The sequence below is a fragment of the Struthio camelus genome, chromosome 19 (assembly GCF_040807025.1).
Source record: "Struthio camelus isolate bStrCam1 chromosome 19, bStrCam1.hap1, whole genome shotgun sequence".
Lineage (NCBI taxonomy): Eukaryota > Metazoa > Chordata > Aves > Struthioniformes > Struthionidae > Struthio > Struthio camelus.
Genome location: NC_090960.1, coordinates 9,026,487 through 9,050,090, shown reverse-complemented (window position 1 = coordinate 9,050,090; position 23,604 = coordinate 9,026,487). Strand labels below are relative to the sequence as shown.

The 23,604-nt window shown below is 66.4% G+C and overlaps 1 protein-coding gene across 5 annotated transcripts; it reads left to right on the top strand.

The window, feature by feature from the left end:
* Positions 1–636: 636 nt before the first annotated feature.
* Positions 637–23,010, top strand: RNF157 (ring finger protein 157). Of its 5 annotated transcripts, XM_068913579.1 has the most exons (20): positions 637–801; positions 6,240–6,358; positions 7,661–7,749; positions 8,422–8,568; positions 8,995–9,112; positions 9,545–9,611; positions 9,909–9,952; positions 10,451–10,498; positions 10,856–10,927; positions 11,239–11,398; positions 11,677–11,789; positions 12,172–12,410; positions 12,539–12,647; positions 13,018–13,129; positions 13,241–13,425; positions 13,610–13,675; positions 13,805–13,853; positions 15,978–16,088; positions 20,840–20,880; positions 22,183–22,323. In XM_068913579.1, exons 1-19 carry the CDS (start codon positions 714–716, stop codon positions 20,878–20,880), a joined length of 1,977 nt encoding a protein of 658 aa, XP_068769680.1. In that variant the 5' UTR covers positions 637–713; the 3' UTR covers positions 22,183–22,323. The 5 variants fall into 5 exon arrangements, with proteins under 5 accessions (XP_068769680.1, XP_068769677.1, XP_068769681.1 ...); XM_068913576.1 differs by lacking the exon at positions 20,840–20,880 and having other exon boundaries at positions 22,183–23,010; XM_068913580.1 differs by lacking the exon at positions 15,978–16,088.
* Positions 23,011–23,604: the final 594 nt, after the last annotated feature.

Sequence of the window (23,604 nt, the reverse complement as noted above, 5' to 3'; positions counted from 1 at the left end):
TGGGGAGCAGATGGGTGGCTCTAGGGGCAGGCAGGTGACACAGGGGGGCAGGTGGGTGATGCTGGGGGGCAGGTAGGTGACACGGGGGGGCAGGTGGGTGGTGCTGGGGGCAGGCAGGTGACATTGGGGAGCAGATGGGTGGCTCTAGGGGCAGGCAGGTGACACAGGGGGGCAGGTGGGTGATGCTGGGGGGCAGGCAGGTGACATTGAGGGGCAGATGGGTGGCTCTAGGGGCAGGCAGGTGACACGGGGGGCAGGTGGGTGGCTCTAGGGGCAGGCAGGTGACACGGGGGGCAGGTGGGTGGCTCTAGGGGCAGGCAGGTGACACGGGGGGGCAGGTGGGTGATGCTGGGGGGCAGGCAGGTGACACGGGGGGGCAGGTGGGTGGTGCTGGGGGCAGGAGGCTGCTGGTGGGGACAGGGCAGCGCCTCGCCCTCGGCCCCCGGTCCGGCGGCAGCCCCGCGCTCCCGGGCCGCGGCGGGCGGGGCGGGGCGGGGCGGGGAGGGAGGGGGCGGCCCCGGCCCGGCCCGGCCCCGGCCCCGGCCCCGGCCCCGCATTGGCGCAGCCCCGGCGCTAGCGCGGAGGCGGCGCCCGGCGCGGCGCAGAGCGGAGGATGCTGCGGGCGGGGGCCGCCGCCGCCAGCCCCGGTGCCGGTGCCGGTGCCGGCCGGGAGGGCGCCCCGCCGCAGCCCGCCCGCTGAGCCCAGCCCGGCCATGGGGGCGCTGACCAGCCGGCAAAACGCAGGCGTGGAGGAAGTGGATATCCCCGCGAATTCCGTCTACAGATACCCCCCGAAATCCGGTACGCGGCGGCGGCGGGCCGGGCGGCCCCGGGATGCGGCGGCGGCGGGGCTCCCGTTGGGGGGCCGCAGCTGGGCCCGCTCGGCCCCCCCCGGCCCGGCTCGGCCTGGGGTCGGGGGGTCCGTGCCCTGCGCGGGGGGTCGGGCGCGTCCGCTGCCCAAAGCGAGCCCTGGGCCGCGGAGAGCGGCGGCGAGGGACGCTCGAAGCGCGGGTCCGGCCCTGGGCGCCCCCCGCCCGCCCAGCCCGGCTGCGTCCCCCCGGGTGCAGGCAGCGCTCGCCCTCCTGGGACCCCTTTGCCGCTGCGCTGCGAGCCCCCGGCTCCTCAACTTAGCCGGGTTGTTTGCGACTTTAATTATGTTATTATCCGTAACTATGTTTTCTGCAGAGCGCGGTGCCTCGCCGAGCTGCGCCTCGCTCAAGGCTGGCACTCTCTTCCCGGCTAGGCGCTGGGGTGCTTGATGTTTGGGAAAGCTCTGGTTTAAAGCCCCAGGAGGATGAGGGAGATGAGCAGAGGGGATCGATCCGTCCTCCCCAGGGCTGCTGCAGCAGCACCTCTGCTTGATGGGGAGATTTCCCCTGACCCAGCTCCCGTCGCTGACACAGCTCTGCCTTGAGAGGCGGCAGCGATGTCTTTCCAGCTCCGGATCCGGCCCTGTTTCAAACCTTGTGCATGACCTTGGAAAATCGCTCCCTCCCCTCTGTGCCTCGGTTTTCCCTGCAAAGGGCCAGGTCGATCGGGTATCCGAGGGGGTCGCACTGGGGAGAGGTAATTGCGTTGGGATCCTTGGGTGGATAGTGCTTCAGAGCTGCAAAAACATTAATATCTGTGGATGATGCCTGAGAGCACGCTGTGTATGCACAGGGAGCGCCACAGGATCCTTGCGGCGTTGAATAATATTAATAGGTAACTATTTTGGTAGTTAATAGGATAAGGTAAACACTGGGCTCGTTAGTGCTGTGACAAATTACTTGCTAATTATGAATAAAGATCTCCTTAGGAAGAATTACTGCAAACACAAACTGTACTCTTGTCCTGAAAAGATGTGCTAGGTGCTTTTTTTCTTGCTCCCTCTGAAATTGGGAAGCACAGCTGGAGCTGGTCTGCCAAAACGTCTGCCAAAACATCTGCCTCGGCAGTGGGGTCTGTCCACTTCCCTCCAAGCGGGGCCGGGGGGTCGCGGGGCTCGCCGAAACGGCGAGCGCCGGGGCGAGGGCCGTGCTGGCGCTCGAGCTCCGGGGATGCCCGGCGGGGACGGTAGGTCACGCGGAGCAGCCGCCACCGCGCGCCCCCTCCGGCCGCAGCTCTGCTCGGCTGCCCGTCCGCCCGCAGGGCCTGGCCACGTCGCTCCACTCCCGCAGCCCTTCGCGGCTCTGACGTGGCTGCTCCTGGTCTTAGGGGGCTTCAAGGCCTTTGTCACCTTGATGCCCGGCGAACCTGGCCGAACCCATCTGCGGGCTTTGGTCTTTGCTGGAGCCGAGATTTGCCGGCTCGGCGCCCGGGTGCTTTGGTGGGCAGGTTTGCATGCATTAGACGTTTTTGTCTCCAGAGCCTGCAGAAATGCTGGCCTTGCCCAGGAAAGGCTAGCGCGGCTGTAATGGAGACGGGGAATTGGCTCGTAGGCAGGAGCCCGGGTTCCCTTGCAGTGGGCACGTGCCCTGGGGACGTCTGCACCCGGGAGGTGAGTCCGGGACTCGAGTCTCCCCAACCTTTCCTGCCCGTGAAGCAGAGAGGCTGCACTTCTGCCACCCACTGCGCAGGCAGGCAGAGGTGGAAATCCCCCTGGAAAGGCTCACCCTGCTCCCGGGTGGAAGGTGGGGAGAGGGTGTACGGGTTTTTTTGGACTTTCTTGAAATATCCAAGCACCAAGAGGCAGAGGCTGCCAAGCTCTGACCTACTCCATCACCTTCAGATGAATTGTTTGGGATAGTGAGTTTGCTCAGCGGAGCGCTTCCAAATTCATCTCAGCTGGTGGAGGACACCAGCCTGTTGGTTAACTCCAGCTTTCAGGGGAGAAAGTGAGGCTTTGGGGTGTGTTCAGCCGGGCTCGTCCTGGGTGAGGGGTCTGGGCAGAGCTGGGGGAGGTCGGTCCGGCCGCTGTCTGGGTTCCCGGGCTCCTTGGTGCTGCAGCCTTGGGGAGAGGGCAGCAGGTCCCAGGGCGCTGCAGGGAGCCCCTTGCCTTAGGAGCCACGCGGCCATCTGTCCTGAAACGAGTGCAAACCGGTGACCACGAGAGATTATGGCTCTTCTGCTTTTAATCTTATAGAGGATTTGCTTTCGGTGCTGCCAGCAGCCGAGAGGCAGGAGGGGGGAGGATGCGCTGGGCAGTTGAGCTGAGACTTGGGCAATGGCGATGCTTCTCCTGCCCGCGGGGACCCCTCGGGGCGCACGAGGGGGGCGAGCACCCGGGCGGCCTGGGAGCAGGAGCAGAAGGGGTTAACCAGGCGGACCTTGAGCGTGGGGGGGGGACGACACGTTCTGTCCCCGTCACCCCCCAGGGACACAGCCTGCCGGTGGCATCTCCCGCCCAGGCCCCCTTTGCCGCCGTACAAGCGCGGTCCCTCCGGCACCGCGGCACGGGCGGGCGAGGGCTGACGCAGCAGCTCCTCGCCCGGGGTTTGGCTTCGCGTCTGGCTGCGTCTTGCAATAGAAAAGACGGGTCTTGGGGAGATGACGTGCAGGGCTTTGCTGTCACCAGCTCCCACCTCCCCGCTTCCGCCTGCTTTATAGCACTAAATTAAATAAGCCGCAGCGCGCTGGCTTGCTGGGCGGCTTTGGGCCGCTCGGCAGCGGAAGGGCCGAAGCCTCGGGCCGGAGGAGCGCCCCGTCGCCTTTTAAACGTGCCAGTGGCCTCCCTTTAGGAGGAGCGATTTGGGCAGCCTGAGCGGCCCGGCAGAGGGGGGACGGGCAGGGGAGGACCGGTGGGGGGCTCTGCCCGTCGCAGGCCCTGCTGCCGCCGGGTGTCCCAGCGCCGGGGCCACCGGCTCGGGGCAAGCGCTGCTTGCGCGTGCACCAAGCCACGGGCTCCCCTCGCAGGCTGTGAGGAGCTGGGAGCGATTCAGGCGCAAGCTGGCACACGGGCCGCAAAGCAGCGGCTCTGAAGAGGGAGGCTGCGACCGCCGTCGGCCCCGAAAGCCTCGTCCGGGCTCTGACGCCTCGGAGCCGGAGGCGAGCGATGGCTTGGAGGCTGGCGGGTGGCGAGGCCGGCGGCGCGCCGGACCGAAGCGGGTGTCCTCGCCGGAGACCCCGGCCGCCCCCGACCTCGTCCTTTGCTCGCGTCGGCGGGCAGGAGGCGCCAGGCGGGGTCGGGTCTGCTCCTTCTTTGGCGCAGGAGGGCTCCGTTGGCCTCGTTCGCAGCGTTTCCCGCACGCTTTTCGGGCCTCTGAAGTTTCAGGTCTCATTAAGGCCTGGCTTTGCCTTGGTGATTTAACCGTCCTTGACAGGCTTGCAGTCCTCCGGGCCGGGGGTTGGTTCAGGGATTACAGTGAGCCTGGAAGAGGAAGCCCGTGGCCGGAGAGGGGTTTTCCCCTCGCCCCCCGGCCGCGGTGCCCTCGCCACTCGGCTCGCGCCCTCCGAAGCCAGCGCTGCGGAGCCGGATGCGCTGGGCAGGCGCAGCCCGTTCCCTTCCTCTCCAAAATCGCCTCCTGCCTCCTTGATACCTGCTGCCGCCTGCGGCGCTCAGCCCGTGCGACGTGCGTAGCGTTGCCGGTGGGCTCCGTGCGGCGGGGGTTTCGCCCTCGCAGGGCAGGGACGAGGGGAGAGCGCTGGGGGCAGCCGGCGCATCGCCGGGAGCCGGCTTTCCCCGGGCGGCATCTCCCAGACCCGGTGCCCGGGAGCCGGCAGCACCCAGGGGTGCCTGCATCGCCCCGGCCGCGATGCTGCTCCGCGGAGGGGTCCTGAGCGCAGCCAGCAGGCGCCGGAGCCCTTGCGGCGGGCTGGGGCCATCGCGGCGAGCCTGCGCTCCCCTTTTCCCCGGGGCCTGGGAAGGTTTCCTTCAAGGATTATACCGCTTGCTTTTCCGATCTCCTCCCCTCGCCCCAGGTCCGTCCCAGGCAGAGCTGTGGACCCCCCGGCTTGCCGGGGCCGCGGCCGGGCCGCTCGGGGCAGCTCTGAAAGCAGTTCGCTGTCGGCCTTTTTCCTGTGGCTGCCTCCTTCCCCGGGGAGCTGCCTATAAATTATGTACGTGGAAAATGGGTACCGGAAAGCAGCAGGCATCAATAATTGACAGTCGAGTTTTCCGAAACGGTGCCCAGCGTCCGTGCCGGGGAAGGGCCGCGCGTGGCGGCTCCGGGTTAAGGCGCCCAGCGCCGCTCGCGCCCGCCACCGGGATCCTCCTCCTCCTCCTCCTGCCTCTAGCTCATCTCTGGGCTTTGGGCTCGTTTCGGTTTTGAAGCGCAGTGATAAAGACCCCGATTCAGCCCCAGGCGGCCGTTGCCTCCGCCGGGAGCCGCCTGCAGCCTCGGGCTTCGGTCCGGACAGGCAGCCGCAACACGGGCTGGTGCGGACGGGCCGGCGAAGGTGGCCGCCCTCGCTCTCCGCCTTCGGGGCGGACGGTCCCAAGGGGAACGGGCGCCGCTCGGGGCCGCTCAGCGGCGCGAGCTCCTTCGGGCTGCAGCCCCCAGCGTTGCTGGTTTGCAGATTTTTTTGTTTTTTTGTTCCCCCCACCCGCCCCCAGCGGCGTTTTGCGGCGTTGTACGGGAACCGGTGCCGGCCGCTCTCGCCTCCGAGAGCAGCCTCGCTTCGCGGCCCCCCCGGCAGCACGAGCGAGCTTTGGGGCTTTGCCGGGCGCATCCCCGGTCCTCGCGGCCTGCCGAGCCCAGGGCAGCGTCCCGCCCTCACCCTTTGCCTTTCCCGACCTCTCGTGCCTCAGTTTACCCTCCCTGCTGCCCCGATCCGGTTTGGCCTCCCCCTTTCCCTTCCTTTCCTCACCTGTAAGGAAAAGTCCCAACGCGCGCGCCCCGTCTGGATCGCGTGTGGAGGTGTGTTTCCCCAAGGCCGGATCTCGCGGAGAAGGAGCGGGAAAGAGTCACCTCCTGGCTGGGCGGTCAGAACACCTCTCCCTTCGGTAGGAGGTGGCAGCTCTGGGCTCCATCCTGAACCGGGCTGAGAACGGACAGAACTTAGTTCAGTTGTGCTTTGCCCGGCTCCCTGGAGCCCGCTGCCTTCCCGCTCGCCGGCCGGGGTTTGGCCACCCTGCCAAGCGCGGTGACGGTCCGAGGTCAGGGCGACCTCGGCGCTGGCGCAGGGCCAGGAGGGCCGTCCCGGGCCGCCCCGGCTGCCTGACGTCCCCGTCCCCGCAGCGGTCCGTGCTGGCAAGGAGTTGCCCGCCGTGGCTTCGTGCCGCTTGTTTTTGGACTAGCCGCCGGCTCCTGCCCTCTGCTCCCTCCTCCGCTCTCCCCAGCCTCCCTCCGCTCACGGGAGCTCGCTGTGTTCGCTTCTAGGGAGCTATTTTGCCAACCACTTCATCATGGGAGGCGAGAAGTTCGACTCGACGCACCCCGAGGGGTACCTCTTTGGCGAGAACAGCGACCTCAACTTCCTGGGCAACCGGCCCGTCGTGGTAGGGACCGGCGCGGGGACGGGGCTGAGCGCGGCCTGCAGCGAGGGCTGCTCCCCCTAAACTGGGGGGCAGGCGGGGGGAGTGGATTCTCTGATGTCTAATACGTCGGCTGGCCGAGGGGATGGTGAGGAGAGGGGGTCCGCCCGTCCCCCTCGCCCTGCCGGCCCCACGGGCTCCGGCGCGGCTGCCGAGCTGTGACCCGCATGGGGTCTGGGCGGCCGGCTGGACGGCTGCAATGAGCGGGGTTGGGGGGGTTTTTTGTTTTTTGGTTTTTTTTTCTATTGTTTCTCGGCTTCATTTAAATTGGGCGGATGGAAAAAGTTCTCTAAATAGCCCCTTTTCGATGTGCAAATCTGGCTTGCAAAAAATGTCATTAAAAAAAAAAAAAGAAAAAGAAAAAGGGCACAAAACCAAATGAAAACAGTCCGCACGTGGGTGTGAAAGAGCCCAGCAGTGACAGTTGGTGACAACGGTGGTGGCAAAACGGTTGCTGCGAGAAGACATTTGCCTGCGGAAGTTCCTCATTTTGCCCGGCCCGATTGCCGCCACCTTCCTGCGGACGATGGCTGCCCCGAATTTCGGCAAAGGCCCGTCGAGGGGGGTCTCGGGAGGGGGTATGCAGCCCTGATAGGAGCAAACAGGGTCTTTTCTCCTCTGGCTTGTACAGCAGCATCTCTGTGCTGTTGTCTTACTGCCAGCGGCTGCCTCGTCCCGGGCACCTTTTTGCCTGGTGAGAGACCAGGTTGCCTTCCACCAACGGTGTGCTGAGTTTGGCGGTGCTCAGCTGTGCCGGGGGTGCTGGGTCTGGGCACGGCAGGCCGCCTGCAGCCCCCAGCTCTCGGCTCTTTGCCCTCCCTGGGGCGCGTCGGGAAGGTGCAGAAAGGGGAGAGAGGCGCCCCGTGCGTGCCCTCCCGCCGGCCAGGGCTGGCACGCGTCCTCGGGCCGCTGCGCCAAGGAGCAGCAGGCGCCGGGACGCGGTCACCTGGGAACGAAACCGCCGTCCTTCCCCTGGCGTGGGCGCTGCCGGCCGCGCTGCCTGCCCGCCTGCGGGGGAACGGCCCGGGGGCCGGTGGAGGCTTCAGCCCTCTCCCTGCCCGGCCTCGTCCGCCGCCTCTCCCGCAGCCTGGAAACACCCGGCGTGAGCGGCCGGCCGCGAGCGGCGGCGTTTGGTGCCCCCCTTTCCTCCGCTCCGGAGCGGCCTGCCCTCGGAGCGGGGACGTGCCCGGCTCCTGCAGCCTTTTGTCAGGCTGTTCCAGGCGCCGGCCGCCCTCTTCAGCGGCCTCTCTCCCTCTCTCGTCCTAGTTCCCTTACGCTGCTCCACCTCCTCAGGAGCCCGTGAAGACCCTCAGGAGCTTAATCAACATCCGCAAAGACACCCTGCGCCTCGTTAGGTAAGTCCGGCGCCCCAGCGGGGAGGGCCGGGTGCCGCCGGGGTCGCTCCTTCCACGCCGTCTCCTCCCGTGCGCGGTCCTTTCCCTGCCGCGGCGCGGGAGCGTTTCCCGCGCGGGCTGGGACCTGCCGGCGGACAAAGGCAGCCGTTCCTGCACGCTCTCCGTCACGCTCTCCCGGCCGGCAGGATTAAATGGAGCTTAACGCTGCCTTTGAAGTGATTTACTTTTTCGTCCTCCCTCAGCCCTTTCCAAGGGCTTTATTAGAGGGCGGATGAGGGATTGCGGCTGAAACCTGCCCGCCGCGCTGCAGGCTTGACCTTGAGCGAGCCAGTCCCTCGTGGCGTGCCTCGGTTTCCCCTGCTGGACGGGGGTCCGTGGCGGCGGCGAGCCCCAGGGGTGCTGGGAGGCGTTTTGTAAAACGTCTTTCCACCAGCACGGCGGTGGCTGTTGGCTTTTACTTGCTGCGAGAGCAATGATGGCGCTGGCCTCGGGGTGTCTGCGGAGGGGCGCGGGTCAGAGCTCGTGTCTCGCCCGGGCCGCTCCTCGCCGGGGACCGCAGCACTCCGCGGACAGGCCGCTCCGGTGGCACCGGGCCTTGACGCGGGTGCGTGGGGCTCCCCGCGGCGCGGCGGCCCCGAGAGCTGCTCCCCGCCGACCCTCGCTGCTCCCCAGGTGTTCGGAGGAGGTGAAGACCCCGGGGGAAGAGGTCAGCAAGGCGAAGGTGCGCTACAACGTGGAGTTCACCTTCGACACGGATGCCCGCGTGGCCGTAACCATCTACTACCAGGCGAGCGAGGAGTTCCAGAACGGGGTGGCGAGGTGAGGACCCCCGGCCCGCGCGCGATGCCGCTGGCGGGGGGCATCTCCCACGCTTTGGGCTGTGTCTGTCGCTGAAGGGCGGCCGCGGTCCCTCCGCGTCGGAAGCTGCCTCTTTCCCGTTCCCATCCCCGCGTCGGAGCTGGGGTCAGGTGAAATCATTCCCCCCATCCCTTTCGCCGTCAGGTTGGGGCAAGGTTGCCCTTGTGCCCTTCGGTCCCGCGTCGGGTGCCTCGGGAGAGCCGTGGACTGATTCAGTCCTTCATAGGGCCTCTCGCCTCGGTCGCCCCCGAAAGGCAGCCGGAAGGGAAGCGACTCAGGTTGCTCCCCTCTTCCCGGCGTCTCCGCGAGCTGGAGACGGAGAGCAGGTCCGAAACAGCGGAGAGGTGGTCCGGGAGCCGCTAACCTTCTCTTCTCTCCGACGGGCAGCTACATCCCCAAGGACAACAGCCTGCAGTCGGAGACGGTGCACTACAAGCGGGGGGTGTGCCAGCAGTTCTGCCTGCCCTCGCACACCGTGGACCCCTCGGAGTGGGCGGAGGAGGAGGTACGCCCGGCCGCGCCGGCGCGGGGTCCCCGTGCACGAGCCCTCCCCGTCGCGGGCACGGGCTCTGCCGCCAGCCCGGAGAAGGTGTCGGAGTTCATCGGTGGTGGTGACCCAGTATGAGAGCCCTGTCCCTCAGCATGGGATGAGGTGGAAAGAACCTGTCAGAGGTTCGAAACGGTGGTGGAAATGCTCCTAAAAGGTGGAGCCGGTGGGCAACCCGGCCGGCTGCAAGCTCGGAGGTGGGTAGCGGAAGCTCCTCGCCACGGGACAGCCCCACGGGGACGTGCTCTGCCTGGCGTGTCCAGCAGCCCGGCAGTGCTTCTGGGGTTAGGCCCAGCAGCTCGGCAGATGACAGCTAGCTGGTTTTGAACGTGGGGTAAGTCCTCTTTTGTTGCTTCTTCCAAACGACCGCTTCCTTCTGTCTCTCTCTAGCTGGGCTTTGACCTGGACCGGGAGGTGTATCCCATGGTGGTGCATGCTGTGGTGGATGAAGGAGATGGTAAGGATAATGCTGGGAAAGACGGGAGGTCTCTCTTCCTTGCTGGGCTGGCCTTTTCCGGCACTGCCTTGCCTGGCTTCACGCTCCTGCAGGCACCTGCCCTCGCGCCAGCCTGCCGTAGGGCCCTGAGCTGGCAGATGCTGGGGCAGGACCTGCTGCTTCTGCTCGGGTGCCGAGCAGGGACTGCTTCCCCCCAGCCCCAGTGCAGCTCGCTGCCCGTGCGGGGCCAGGATCCAGCCCCCAGGGCACCATAACTGCCCTTCCTCTGAGCCCTGCCTACCTCTTCGTGTCTTGCAGAGCATATTGGCCACTGTCACGTGCTGCTGGCGACCTTCGAGAAGGTAAGCGCTGGCCCAGGGTGTCCCCGGTGCTGCTGGTTTCCCTTCCAGGCTCAGGAAGGCACTACTTGGCTTGGGCCGTTTTGGGCAGTTCCTGACGCTCTGCTGCCTTTTGGGAATATCCCCAAAGTCCTTGATTTTTAGGCACCCAGTTTCGAGGCTTTTGGTCTGAACACTTTTTTTTGCTGGTCTAAGAAGTGTTCAACCAAGCAAGAGATTCCCTGCACACGCTCTGGCAGGGCGACATCCCAGCCCCTCCCTGGGCGACGGGGCGCTGGGAAAAGCTGGGCATCGCTGGGGAATCGGCTGGTTGATCGCTTGGATGGCAAGATGGGGGTTGCAATTGCTACAGGACGGGCTGGTGCCAGCGCACAGCGTGGTGGTCCCCAGGGTTGCCCTGGCTCCGTGCAGACCCCAGATCGGGATGCTCAGCCCCCAACGCCCCGGGAGCCGGGCCAGCCCCGGCGGCGGGCACTCACTTGTGTGCTTTCCTCCCTCCAGCACGCCGACGGCACCTTCTGCGTGAAGCCCCTCAAGCAAAAACAAGTGGTGAGTGCGTCCTGCCGGCCCCGGGCGAGCGCGCACCGGCCCGCTCCTCGCGGGGGGCGGCAGGGCCGGCCCTGGCTCCGGGGTGGCAAGGGAAGAAGGTGCAAGGGCAGGCGACGGCTACCGCCTGGTGCGTTCCCGCAGGGGAAGGTGCAGAGGGGCTTTAGGGCCGCTGGAGCCGCAGGTGCCCGTCGCTCACTCCGCATCGAGCCCCCGCAGCCTCCCTGGAGGCAGCTACCTGCTTCGCTCCTGCCTCTCCCTCGGCGTCCCCCCGTCCGGGCCGGTGATGCTGAGCAAGCTGTGCACAGCAGCTCGGGGGCCGTTTCCCCGCCGCTCACCTCTCCCTGCTGGTGCTTTCAGGTGGACGGCGTGAGCTACCTCCTCCAGGAGATCTACGGCATAGAGAACAAATACAACACGCAGGACTCCAAGGTACCGGCTGCTTCCTGCAGCACTGGGCTTTTGGGCAGGGGTGGTGGCGCATCCCTGTGCGGGATGTCCGCCGTCCCCTGGCCTCTGCCAGGGGAGGGACAACATCCCAGGGCTGCGCTTCGGCAGAGAGCAAAAACCAGGAACGCAAACAGCACCCTGCAGAAAAGTCTCAGGGCACCAGGGATGGTATTTCAGGGCTGTCCGTCCCTCGTGCCCCCGGGGGCTGGGGACCCCGAGGGGACCGACCGCGTCACAGCACGGCGAGCCTCTGCGCTGAGCCCATCCTCGTCTCTCCCCGCCGCACCGGGCAGGTCGCCGAGGACGAGGTGAGCGACAACAGCGCCGAGTGCGTCGTCTGCCTCTCGGACGTCCGCGACACCCTTATCCTGCCCTGCCGCCACCTCTGCCTCTGCAACACGTGCGCGGACACCCTGCGGTACCAGGCCAACAACTGCCCCATCTGCCGACTGCGTAAGGCCCGGGGGCGCTGCGGCGGGGGGACGGCTGCTGTCTGGGGGGGCTGACATCCCCCTCGGTCGGGATTTGGGATCGGTACGGCGCAGCATCCCACTTTGGGAAGAGCCTAATCCTCCAACCCCAGGTGCAGTGATGCACGAGGCCGGCGTACGGGGCGGGGAGCGACTGTCCTAAGAAATCAGGTGGCGTTTTTGGGGGTGTTTAAATCTGCATTTGGATGCACGAGTCAGGGTTTTCACTCCTGCCTTCCTTCGTTGCTCCCTGCCTTGCAGCTTTCCGAGCCTTGCTTCAGATCCGAGCCATGAGGAAAAAACTGGGCCCCCTGTCTCCCACCAGCTTCAACCCCATCATTGCCTCGCAGACCTCCGACTCGGAGGAGCACTCGGTCAGTGCCGCGCGGAGCTTGTCCCGCCCCACCCCAGGTGACCTGGCTGCAGGTGGCTTCAGGGCTTGCGCAGGACCTGGGGCCACCTTCCACCCCACTGGCAGCCACGTGGCGGATGTTACACAAGTTCAATATAGCAAAAAAAGGAAAAATGCGCCCTGGGCAGAGAGAAAGTGGGAATTTGGCGAGGCTGTGGCCAGCAAAGACCATGGAAGACCTGGCTTGGGGCTCTCGTGTGTGCAGGGAGGTTGTCTACCCTCTGGTTTTGGCTTTTCCCGGGGGTGTTTTTCAAGGGCACGTGCTGGTGCTGCTGGGAGCAGGGCAGGGGTGGCAGCGAAGCGGCGTGGGGGGGACGCTCACCCCCATCTCCTGCTCTCGCCAGTCCTCGGAGAACATCCCCCCGGGCTACGAGGTGGTGTCCTTGCTGGAGGCCCTCAACGGGCCGCTGACGCCCTCGCCAGCCGCCCTGCCGCTCCGCGTCCTGGGGGACGGCCACGGCGCGGGGACGCTGCCCTCCTACGGCAGCGAGAGCCACCTGCCTCCCCTGCGGGCCCTCTCGCCCCTCGAGCGCCTCTCCGACTGTGGCAGCCAGGGGCTCAAGCTGAAGAAGAGCCTGTCCAAGTGAGTACCAGTGCCGGCATCCCCAGGGTTGGGGAGGTCAGGAAGGTGCAGGCTGCTCCCAGGTGTCCTGGGGGGTCACTGGTGCCTGGTGGCATCTGGCAAAGCCCTGTGCTTTGCCTCCCGGCTAGGTCCATCTCCCAGACCTCCTCCATCCTGGCCGAAGAGGATGATGAGAAGTCCTGCAGCGAGTCGGAGATCAGGGTTGTCCCGAGGAAATCGCCAGCTCGGCACGAGGAGGTGAGCGCCCGCTGGCTCCTGCCCCAGCTCTCCCTGGGCCAGGCTGTTAGGCAGTGAAAAGCCCTCGTTGCGCTGCTGGAGAGGGAGTTCCTCCTCCAAAATGAGCTGGTGATGAGTCGAGTTGGGGTGCTGGTTTGGGAAGGTTTTTCTCAGCCCTGCGGTCTCCCTGTGGATTTAGCTGGATTTTCCCCTCCTGGGCATCCTCACCTGAGTGTGGATGGGGAAGGGGAGACGGACACGGAGCCCCCACGGCCACGTGTCTGGTGGGTGCAGCCCCAAGGTCTCTGCCTTCCTCCATCCCTACTAATATACCCCATCCCCTCCTCCTCGCAACGGTCTTCCCTCTCCGACACGTGGGCTCTTCTTCCAGGAGTGCGGCGCGACTCCAGAGAGCGAAAACCTCACCTTGTCGTCATCGGGAGCCATCGACCAGTCCTCGTGCACCGGCACCCCGCTCTCCTCCACCATCTCCTCTCCGGAAGGTAGAGCCGGGTGCCCGCCATGGCTCGGGCCTGGTGCCAGGGTCTCTGCGTGGCCCAACGGGGGACGTGTCCTCCCGCGCGGCACCCGCTCAGCCCCTGCTCTGCCCCCAGACCCCGTCAGCAGCAGCCTGGCTCAGTCCGTCATGTCCATGGCCTCCTCCCAGAGCCAGCACTCGCAGATCAGCACCGACACCGTCTCCTCCATGTCCGGCTCCTACATCGCTCCCGGCACAGAGGAGGAGGGCGACGTGCTCCCGTCGCCGGTGGTGGCCAGCGCCATGGCCTCCGAAGGAGAGGTAGGGGCCGGCTCAGCCACCGTCGCCCCAGCTGGGCCCCGGGGCGGGTGAGGACGTTTGCAGCACCCATTGCACCCTAGGGCAGGCCACCAGCTGGGGGTTCCTCTAGAGACATGATTCCTCCTCCAAATCTGCCAGCACCCAATTTTTTTTCCCCCCTGCTTCTTTCCCACCTTCCTCCCAGTCGACACCTGTGGAGTCCCCGGATATAAACTTCGTCAGCATCTCGGCCGAGGAGCGCGATGCCGAGGTACGGACCCCGCGCTGGCAGCCAGCCCGGCGCCGCCAGGCCCACGTGCTCGGGGGGCCGGGCCGCGCGCCGGGACACCGCGGGGCCGGCGGCTCTCGGAGCTGCTCACGCTCGCGCTTCTCGCCGCAGGGCAACGCCGTGCTGGAGGACGAGGACTCCTCTCCCACGCTGGAAGACGGTAAAACGCCCTGGACCGTTGTCCCCTCCTCTCCGGTTCGGTGTCACCGGCGGGCAGCCGAGCGCGTGGGCAGGGCGGGCGGTGCACCGCGAGGCTGCACCACCGTCCCTCCTCCGAAACCGCGGGGAGCCCGGGCTGCCGTGGGGTCGTCCCCAGCTCCCCGGGGTCCTCGCGGCCGTCTCGGGGCAGCGCCGGGGGCCGGGAGAGCGTCCGCCGCGCCGAAGGCTCGCAGGGTCGGGGGGAAGCGAGCGGGCCGTGGGGTCCCCAGCCAGCCCGGGCGCCGTCCTCCGGGAGGGGGACGGTCCCTCGGCCCCGCGTCTTCCGCGGACGGCCCTGGCCCCGTGCCGGTCGGCCGCCAGCCTGGCGCAGGGGCTCGGAGCAGCCGCGGGAGACGGGCGCGCGGGTCGGGCCGAGCGCGCCGCTTGGCGAAGCGAGGAGGCCCGAGGGCCAGCTCCTCTCGGCGCCGGGCCCGCAGCGCGGGGCGACCGCCGCTCTCCGTCCCCCTGCTGCTTTCGGCTTACGGCCAGAGGCGTTTCCGAAGGTCCAAATGGGCAAGAGGACCGAGAAGATCTCTCGATGTGTCTTTGAAAACTTCTCCCCTAAATATCCCAATCTGTGTTGGCTCCTCTAGGAAAGGGTCACAAAACCAGTCCCTTTAGGCTGTCTTTTGTTGTTGTTTTTTTGTTTTTTCCTACCTGTCCTCGACGTGCTTTAGCAAGTCACCACGTGCATGTTGAGGGCTCCTCTCACCCTTCCCCTGCTCCTCAAATAGACACAGAAAGGCACGGTCGCCCCCGGGCCGTCGGCCACCCCCCAGCTTGGATCTCTTGGCGGGAGGTAGGGAGGCTCCTGGTGTCCCCCCTTCTGTGGTTGCGTGTCTCTGGCTCGCAGAAATAACCCTGTACTTTCCCCCCTGTCCTTCAGCCCAGCTGGAAAGCAAGAGCCCAGCTCTGCACCATGCTCCGGCGTTGTACTTTCATGGGCAAAAATAGTCTCTGCCCTGTGCGTAGGCCCTTGCTCAGGGTGAGGCTGAAGTAGGGAAAGTGGAGTGCAAAGAAAGGCTGTTCACGACAGTCACTGGCGTCCCCGAGGGCCCAAACCGTCCTTCCTTGGTGGGGTGCTGTAAACGAACTCTGGGTCCGTTGCAATCCTGCTGCGTTCGACACCAGCAAACAAACCCATCGTGGGAAGTTTCCAGCTCTAACCCGCAGGGGCAGGATGGCCCCCCTCCTGGGGAAGCGGTCCCGGGCCTCTTTGTTCAGCCTGATGCTGAACATCTCTCCTGAAGTTTGGTGTCTTGCATCAAATAGCCACACGTTAAAAAAGCCTGCGTGCTGATCATACCTCACGCTAAGAAGCAGATCTTTCTTGCCATCAACAGCTCTCTTATCCCCCCCCGAAAAATCAACCCTAGCCCTGTGCTAAGCTTGGCTACGGCTTATTTTGTACTTGCCTTCAGTTGCTGCCCCCTCCCGGCGTTGCCACGGCTGTCACATCCCCGCTGACAACACCGGAGGGGCTTGCTGCACCGCTGGCGCTCAGGGAGGCCACGAGAGCTGCCTTGGCCTCCTGCGGACCCTGGACTGGCTGCAGACCCTCGACTTGGCTCTGCCTTGGTGAAAGGCTGGTTAAAATCCAGGGCAGGAGCTGGGAGAGCACCACGGTGGGCTGTCGCGCAAGGTGTCCTCCTGGGCTCTGCAGCTTCCCACATCCACGTTCTGGTGGTCGCAGACGTGTCTGATCTGGACCAGAGGCACCACGGGACGAAGTGTTGGGAAGGGTCCTGGTGCAGGCTGCTTTCCTTGGCTTCCCCCAGCTCTTAGTCACCTTTTCCCTGCGCGACAGCCGGTTACCGGCTCTGTTTTGCCACCCTCCGGCACAGCTGGTGCGAGGAGAGGAGCAGCTAGGACCATGCCCGCACGCCAAGCCCAACCTCATGGTCTGCTCTTCACCTTCTCGGTCCCTCTCTGTTTTAGACACCTCACTTTTATCTCTTTAACCTATATTACAAGGGGTGGGGAGGGAGGAGGAGAGGAGAAGACCCAGGAACTGCCCTGCACACCCACCTCTGCCCTTACAGCCGCACAGCCCCGGCGCGCTCTAACTGCGTTAACTCCCTTTCAGGCCAGAGGACAGGCGCTTTCCTCGGTCTGAGATGTGACAATAACAATGACGTGGCCATCGCACACGTGAAAGCGCTGGACAATAAACTGTGCTCTGAGGCCTGCTTACCTGGTGAGTGGCCACCTGCTGAACATGAACTCGGGGTCGCGGGGGGGAAGTTTTTGCTCTTCCCTATGTCACCCCCTGCCCTCCTGATTCCCACCCCCCCCCCCGCTTCATCTCCCACCACCGTCCATCCTCATCACCGTCGCCACCACCGTGCCACCATCCATCCCACCGCGGGGCTGTCCACCAGGCGTGAAACCATTCAGCAGCAGTAGGTCAAGATGTCCTGTCCCAGCCGTGATGCCCGATGGGCTTGCTTTGCCTAGGGAGGAGTTGCAGTCTAGCTTTGGTGGAAAGTTTGGCCCCTTAGCCAGGTGTTTGCTGAGAGCGTGGTCTTTGGGCCAGGCGTACCTAGCTGTCCCTGGAGCAGGGGCCGCGGTGCTGCAGCCGCGGGCAGGACAGGGCGTAGGGCACGGAGAGCATGGTTTCCCTTGGGAGGGACACGCTGGGAACCTGCGCTCGCTCCGTCGCACGCCCGGTTCCTTCGGCGTCAGCGAGGCCCCGGGCTCCGTCCCTGCGGGTCTGAGCTCCGCAGGCGGAGCGCGAGGCAGGTTTGGTGGCAGTCTTGGCAGCTCCTCTAAGAGGAGACCTGAGCAAGGGCTTAGATGGCAGCGCCAGGCCTCCCCGCGAGGGCTGGCGGGTGGCACAACCTTAGCCCACGTTGGCCTCGCGCTGGGCTCGCGGGGCGGAGGGTTTGGTTGAATTTTGGGACGCGAGCCTGAGACAACGGGGCCGTGGGCTTGCTGCAAGGTGACGCCCGAGTCATCAGGGCCGGCGCTGCGGTGCCAGCTCCCAGCCAGCCACCCTGCGGCGAGCCAGGACAGGGGCCGGCATCGCGGGCCTTGCGACCCACGTCCCGCACAGAGCTGGCCCTTGGCTTGCGCCCGGGGCTGCCGCCTCGGCGTCCTCCTCCCGGACCCGGCAGCCGGGGGCGCTCCGCTGGACGAGCAGAGCCACGAGCCCGTCCGATGCCCGCCGCGGCGCGGTCTTGGGCTGGCGCCCGCGCAGCCTGGCTCAACGGGGCGTCCGGGCTACCTGTGGGCATCGCGTGGCCGGCGGCTGGGCCGCGGGCTGCCTGTCTTGACCCCGCTCTCGCAGCCTGGCGGCGGGGACGCTTCCCACCGCCCGCTGCCCGCCAGCCCCCTCCTGTCCCCAGCCGTGCTGCGGGTCTCGGCCTCGGGGGCCGCGTACAGATGTTGAGCGTGGGCTCCTCGGGCCGGGGAGATGAGGTGCCTTAGGTCTAGCAGAGCCCCAAGGAGTCATCCCTCTCTGCCATTTCTTCACGCTTTTTCTCCCCCTTTCTTCTCTCTCTGTCTCCTCCCTTCCCCTCGCCATCCCTCCTTCCTGCTCGACCCCCTCTCCCCACCCAACCCCCCCAGCCTCCTCCGTCCGGGCGGAAGTTCATGTTCGCTCTGTGCCAACGCGGTTTCTCAGCCCCCGCTTGCGTCCTGTCTGTGCCCAGAGCTGCCGCCAGGCGACAAATGTATTGGCGACCCGCGCAGCCCCCGGCCTCGTCTCCCTCACCCCGGGCGGCACCAAACGGCAGCTTTTTAAGCCAGAAAAAAAGAAAGGGGGGGGGGGGAAGGCCCGGCGCAGCCCTGTGCGCTTGTGGGCAAGCTGAAAGCAACCCTGCCCCTGCCTTTCTCCTCCCTGCAAAATCTGCGGCAGGGACCAGCTCGGCAAACGCAGCCGGTGCGGGAGAGCCGAGATACGGGGGGAAGACGCCGGGGCGAAGGTCCTTTCTCGCCATCCCTTCTCCTCCGGGAAAGCTTTCCCTCCCGCTGCCCTTCCCGCTTCCCGGCTGTCCTGTTCCTCGTGGTTTCTGCTCCGGAGAAACGCAGCGAGACGCTGGCGGAGGAACAGGAGCCTGCCCCGGTGCCCGCTCCCCTCTTCCCATCGTTCGAGGCCAGCAGCTGGGGTCAAAGCCCCGGGTACAGATGGGTGCTGAGAAGAGGGCGCACCCCGCGGCGCCGGGCTGGGGCTGCGCGGGAGCACCGCGGTCCCCGCCGGCCACCCTGGGGACCCTTTCGGTTCCCGAGCTATCCTAGATCGCTTGGTTGCGGCCGCGGGGGGACGAGGGAAAGGCAGCTTTGCTCCCCAAAACGGCCCTAGCACAGCGATGCTACAAGGCCAAACCCTGCTTTGCTCTGCCACGGGGACAGCGATGGCCTCGGTCCTCGCCCCCCGCCTGGAGCGAGCGCAGGACACGGCCGTCGGGGCCAGGCAGAGCCGTTTCCGCCCTTTGGCCGCCGCGTTTGCCCGCGCGGTCGGCGCCTCTGCTGCTTGCGGGTCCTTTGGCTGCAGCGCCGCGCTGCCTCGCGCACGGAGGAGCGCCCCGGGCCGCCTCTGGGCTCTCGGCGTCTCCTCCCGCGGCCGCCCCGCGCTCGGAGAGGGGAAGCCGCCCTGGCACTGGGCTCGGAGGGCAGAGGAGCACGCCGCGAAGCAGAGCAGGACGCTTCAGGCTGCAGCTCGCCTGGTTCCCCCTTCCCACCAGCAATCCCACCGCTCCCTCTCCAGTGAAGCCCCGCTGGGGGCTGCTGTCGCGGGCGCTTTCTGCACGGTTTGGGCTTTTCTCATTGTAGCCCCCACCCTGAGCCAGACCCCTCCGCCCCTCGTGGGTCCCGGGGAGCCCCAAAAGCTCAGCCCCGAGGCCAGCTCGTTTGTGCTCACCTGGCTTCATCTTAGTCCCAAGCCCAGCCACGTCACCTGCCGCCTTAGTGCCTGGCCAGCCTGGGCCGTCCTGTTCAGGCGTCCTTTCCAGGTGCTGGGCTGGAGCTCAGGGACAGAGCGAGCAGGGAAACACCTCGAGGGATGCAGAAAGTGGCCCTCTGCCTTTTGCAAGCAGATCTCTGGTCCTGGCACGCTGCAGAGTCAGCGGGGGAAACCTCCTGCCGTAGCCGCCTGCCCAGCTTGACGCACACAGGGTGAAGGGAAAGCAAAGCTTTGGGTCTTGGGTTTGGACTTCACTAGGTTTGCAATGGGTGTGAGTTGAGGAACAAGTTAATGTTTGTGTGAGCGGTGCTGGATTTTGAGCTCTGCATGGTTGTCCGCAGGGCTGAGCAGCGCTTGGAATGCACTGAAAGCGGGTGTTTGTGCAGAGGTTTCGGGGCAAAGGCAGCGTCCCTCCGCAGAGCCAGGCCGGATGGCTGCGCTCCTTCACGCCAGCCAGAGCTGGCCATCAGTGTCGCACGTTGGGCAAACGTGGAAGGTTTTCCATGGCGAATCAAGGCTGGAATTTCCTCGCCAGCCCTGGGCTCAGCGCATCTGTTTTCGCAGGTTCAGATGTAACTATATCCATGGGACAGGCAAGAATAACATGGATTTCTACTTTGGGACCATGTGCTATTTTAATGAAAGCTTTAAAAAAAAAAATCACTTCCCTCCACCTCCCATTTTCTGTACATTGCTGGGGTGTTTTTTGCCACGATTAGACCCATGGATCTTTTTTTTTTTTTTCCCCACTTTCTATAACAAAGGAAAGCATGGAACATGGGTCATCAAAGTGGAAATGCCTGGTCACCCCTAGCGCTGTGGTGAAATCAGAGCTCTCTAGAGAGGTGCAGCCGGTTGTGGGGCCGTCCCGGATGGTACCAAGGTGGGGAGAGTTTGGGAGCTGCTGTGCTGCAGACAGCTCTCAGCCTGAGATCCCAAGGGCTCCCATGGGTTTGAATCCATCGATGGTCCTAGCAGTAGATGATATTGCAGCGGGCTCAGTGAGCCACTTGGTTTTCATCGTGATGCTATTTGGGAGCTGATCTGCGCAGGGCAGGTCCGAGGCCGGCCAAAGGCAGGTGGGGGGACCTCTGCCTTCAGAGGGCTTTGAATGGGGCTGTCCTGCTGCAGAAGGGGGACGAGGAGGGCGTACGTGTCCCTGCCGGAGGGCTGAAGCCACGTTCCTCTGCTTGGAGCCTCCAGGTGACTTGCTCCTCGTGATCCTTTCAAGGATGCACTGAACTAATCTAAATCTGCTCCGAGGCACTGTGGCACTAGAGCGACTTATGCAATATCAAGCTCTTAGCGGGATTTCTGCGCGTGTTCGCGTGTGGTCCCGTTTAATTATCTATCCCCTCCGGGATCTGCAGACTTAACTCGCCTCACTCTTCAGCGCGAGCTCGAGATGAAAAGCCGGCTGAAACAGGAGCTGTCACCTTCCATAAATCAGCAGGCAGCGGTTTGGGGGGTTTTCTTATATTGTTGCTTCCTCTTTGAAAAAACCATCCGTGCTTTCCCTCAGCAGAGCCGGCAGGGCCGTCGGGGTGTCCTTGCAGGGTCCTGCTGGCTCGGGGTCCCCCTCGGGGGGGGACCCTTGCTGGGGAGGGGGATGGAGCCACCCTGCTCCAGGGGTGCACCCCCTCCCGAGCAGAGCCGTGTAGCCCCTGGCGTTTGGGGTGGTGGCGAGCAGGACCCAAGCTCGACCCGTCAGCCTGACCCAGGTTGAAAGTACCCCTTGAAGCAGGACAGCAGCAGAGGGAGAGGAGCGCGGGCGGCCGAGCGCCACCGCGGCGCCGGGGTGTCCCTTGGCGCTGTACCCCGGAGGGCGCAAAGGGGCCACCGCCGCGGGATGAGAGCCGTTCCCGCATGACGCCCACCTCGCGCCGTGCCGTCCCGTCCCGTCCCTCGCCCGTCCTGCACCCGCCGCGCGGACAGCCGGCCTCGAGACCCGCGCGGCGGCCGCGCTGCCTTGCTCGCTCGCGCCGGCGGCGTCTCCTTCTCGCCTGTGTTCACCGTGTGCCTTCTGGTCTCTTCCTGCCACGCAGCCGCCGTGCCGGAGTCCTGCCCCGTTAACATTGACGACTAGGTATGAGCTCCGCCGAGTCCGCGCAGACCTCGCGCCCCTTCGCCCTGCCTGCTCGGCTGCCGGCGTGGTTCCCGCTCCCGTCGCGCCCTCCCGCCGACGGGCGCCCCGGCCCGCTGAGCCCCGCTCGCGCTGCCCTCGTCGGGACGTGGGCCAGGCACGAGCCGTCCCCGCGCTCGGCGGGGGGGACGGGGACATAGGGGACCGCGCTCTCGCCGTCGAGCTAGCCCGGGGCTCGGCAGAGCCGGCTGCCCCATCGCCAGCCCGCCCGTGCGCCCTCACGGTGTGCGTGCGAGGGGGAGACGCAGGCCCCTTTAATTAAGCTAATGAGAGCCTGGCCAGGCTGCCCTGGGCCTCCCGTTCAGCCCCTTGGGGGTTTCCAAGCAAACGAAGGTTTTAACGAGCTCTCCCCATCCCCGCACCCAGCCCAGAGAGGAAAGCCTGGGAATTCGGCAGCCCTGTGCCGCAGTCAAAACCCAAAGGGTTCGGGGACAAAATTGTTATTTTGCGAAATCAGCTTGCCTCCCCAGGCAGCCCCGTTGCCCCTGGCCGCCGAGGCCCGGCGGTGGGCCGTCTGCCCGGGCCGTTCGCTGCAGCCACGTCGGAAGGGCTGGGGCAGAGCCAACATCCAAACTCGAGGCTGCTGAGCCCTTTTTCCAAGGAGCTTGTGCTAATCCCCGGGTGCGGGGCTCGGAGCGGAGCCGCTGGCCCGAGCGCTGCCCTGGCGGACGTGCTCTGCACCCGCGTCGGGGTGAAGCCCTCTCCTCCCCTGCACGGCCTCCGTCCGCTGACGGCCGAGCCCAAACGCCCGCGCCGCGGCGGCACGGGGGACGTTAGGGTTTCCCACCCGGTGGGCTGAGTCCGGAGCGATTCGTATCACCCTCCTGCCCCCGCAGAGGGCTCGAGCTGGGGAAACCTTCAGGGGGAGACCCTGGGAAACCCCAGCGGGACGCGCTGGCCTTGAGATTGGGACCCTCCTGGCCGAACTGTCCAGGGCTGGAGGCTGGCCGCCCCGGCGGGGACAGCTCCGGCTCCAGGGGGGCGCCAGGCTCTGCGAGGGGGCTGCGCCCGCTGGACGTGTCCGGCCAGAGCAGCCCCGCTGCATCCCCCCCCCCAAAGCCAGGGGAGCAGGGCTTTTCCCTGGATACCACCCTCTTCCTCCATAGCACAGGAGCCCTTTCGGGTGCCTTCCTCCCACCCCGGGCGGACGGGCGCGACGCTCGCTGCTAGGACGCTGCAGGAAAAGGGACCTGGGTTGGGTTTCAGGGGGAACTTCCCTCTCACCGGCCCCTTTTCTCCCGCCAGGCCTCGAGGCGGCTCACGACAACGCCCGGCCCCCGCGGCGGCGCCGCCGCTCCACCAGCACCATCGAGCCGGACAACGCGGAGGCGGTGCGGCAGCGCTGCCCGGGCGAGGGGCTCGCACGTGCCGGCCCCGCGGCCGAAACGCCCCCGTCGCCCGCCTCCTTCCCCCGCGGGGGCCCGGGCGCCGCCGGCCTTGCCGCCCTCTTGGCCGTAGCACTACTGATTTCCCGAAAAGCGGCAAACCTCGAATTCTCCTCGGCGCCCGGAGGCGGCGCGGCGGCAGGACCGCCGGGGAGAGCGGCGAGGGGGCCGAGCGCCTCGGAGCCCCGTCCGCGCCTCGCCAGCCGCCGGCTGCGTTTCCGCCTCCTCTTCCTCGGGGAAGCCCCGGCGCTCCCCTCTCCTGCCGCGGCTCGCAGGGCAGCGCCGAGCGGGACGGCTATCGCCCGGCGGCGCGACGAGAGGCTGAGGGCGGCAGGAAGGTGCCCGCGGGCTCTGAGCTGCCCCCGCGGGGGCCGGCCCCCCGCGGGCTTCGCCGGCACCCGGCGGTGCCGCTGCTCCTGCCTCGGCTCGGCTCCCGCGGCCCCCTCTTCCGCCTCCCCTCCGCTCTGCTCCCGGCACGGCCGCCAAAGCCGAGCAATAAGCAGGCTCCCCGTGCCGGCGGCTCCTTCCTCCGGCTTGCTTTTCCCGGGGGGCTGAGGGCGGTGGCGGGGGCAGCCCGGCCCCCCGCTCCCGGGGCGATGGCTAATTTAACCTCACTGTCTTCCGACCCGCTGCGAGCGCGGCGCTCGGGGCTGGGCCCTCTCTCCGGAACAAGTGCCAAACGCGTCGGCCCGCTTTTTCGGTCCTTCTCTCTCTAAAGCACCTTGTAGCAGCGGGGAGGCGGGCGCTGCCTCCGTCCCCACCCTCCCACCTCTCCATCTTCTCGTCGTCCGCCCTCTCTTCTCCAGCCGGCGCCGGGCTGATGGCGGAAGCGGGTTTTCGCTCGATGGGACAGGGATGAGGCTGGGAGGGCACTGGGGCCCCGCATCGCCGGGATCGGGGTGGGGAGGGGTCCCTTGGGTGTGCCGAGGCAAAGCGGAGCAGGGGAGGCTTTTGGGGAGCAGTGGCGGGGGGTCAGCCATGACACAGCCCCCGCAAAGCAGCTGGAGAGCATGAGGGTCCGTTAAAAGCCTATTTGGGAAGCATCAGAGTCAGGATCCTGGTTTTGCAAGCTCTGGAGCTGTTTGGGCCCTGAAGAGGAGGCTAAACCCCCCCCCCCGCCCGTTTCCCCCACCTGGGTGTCTCGGCAGCATGTGAGAGCCAGGCGGGGTCGGGGGCTCTTCCCCTGCACTCCTGCTCTTGCCGCAGCAGGACGAGCCGCAGAGGGCTTGAGCCCCAGGCGGCCCTGCAGCGGGGCCGGGGAGCGCGCGGGGAGCAGACACCC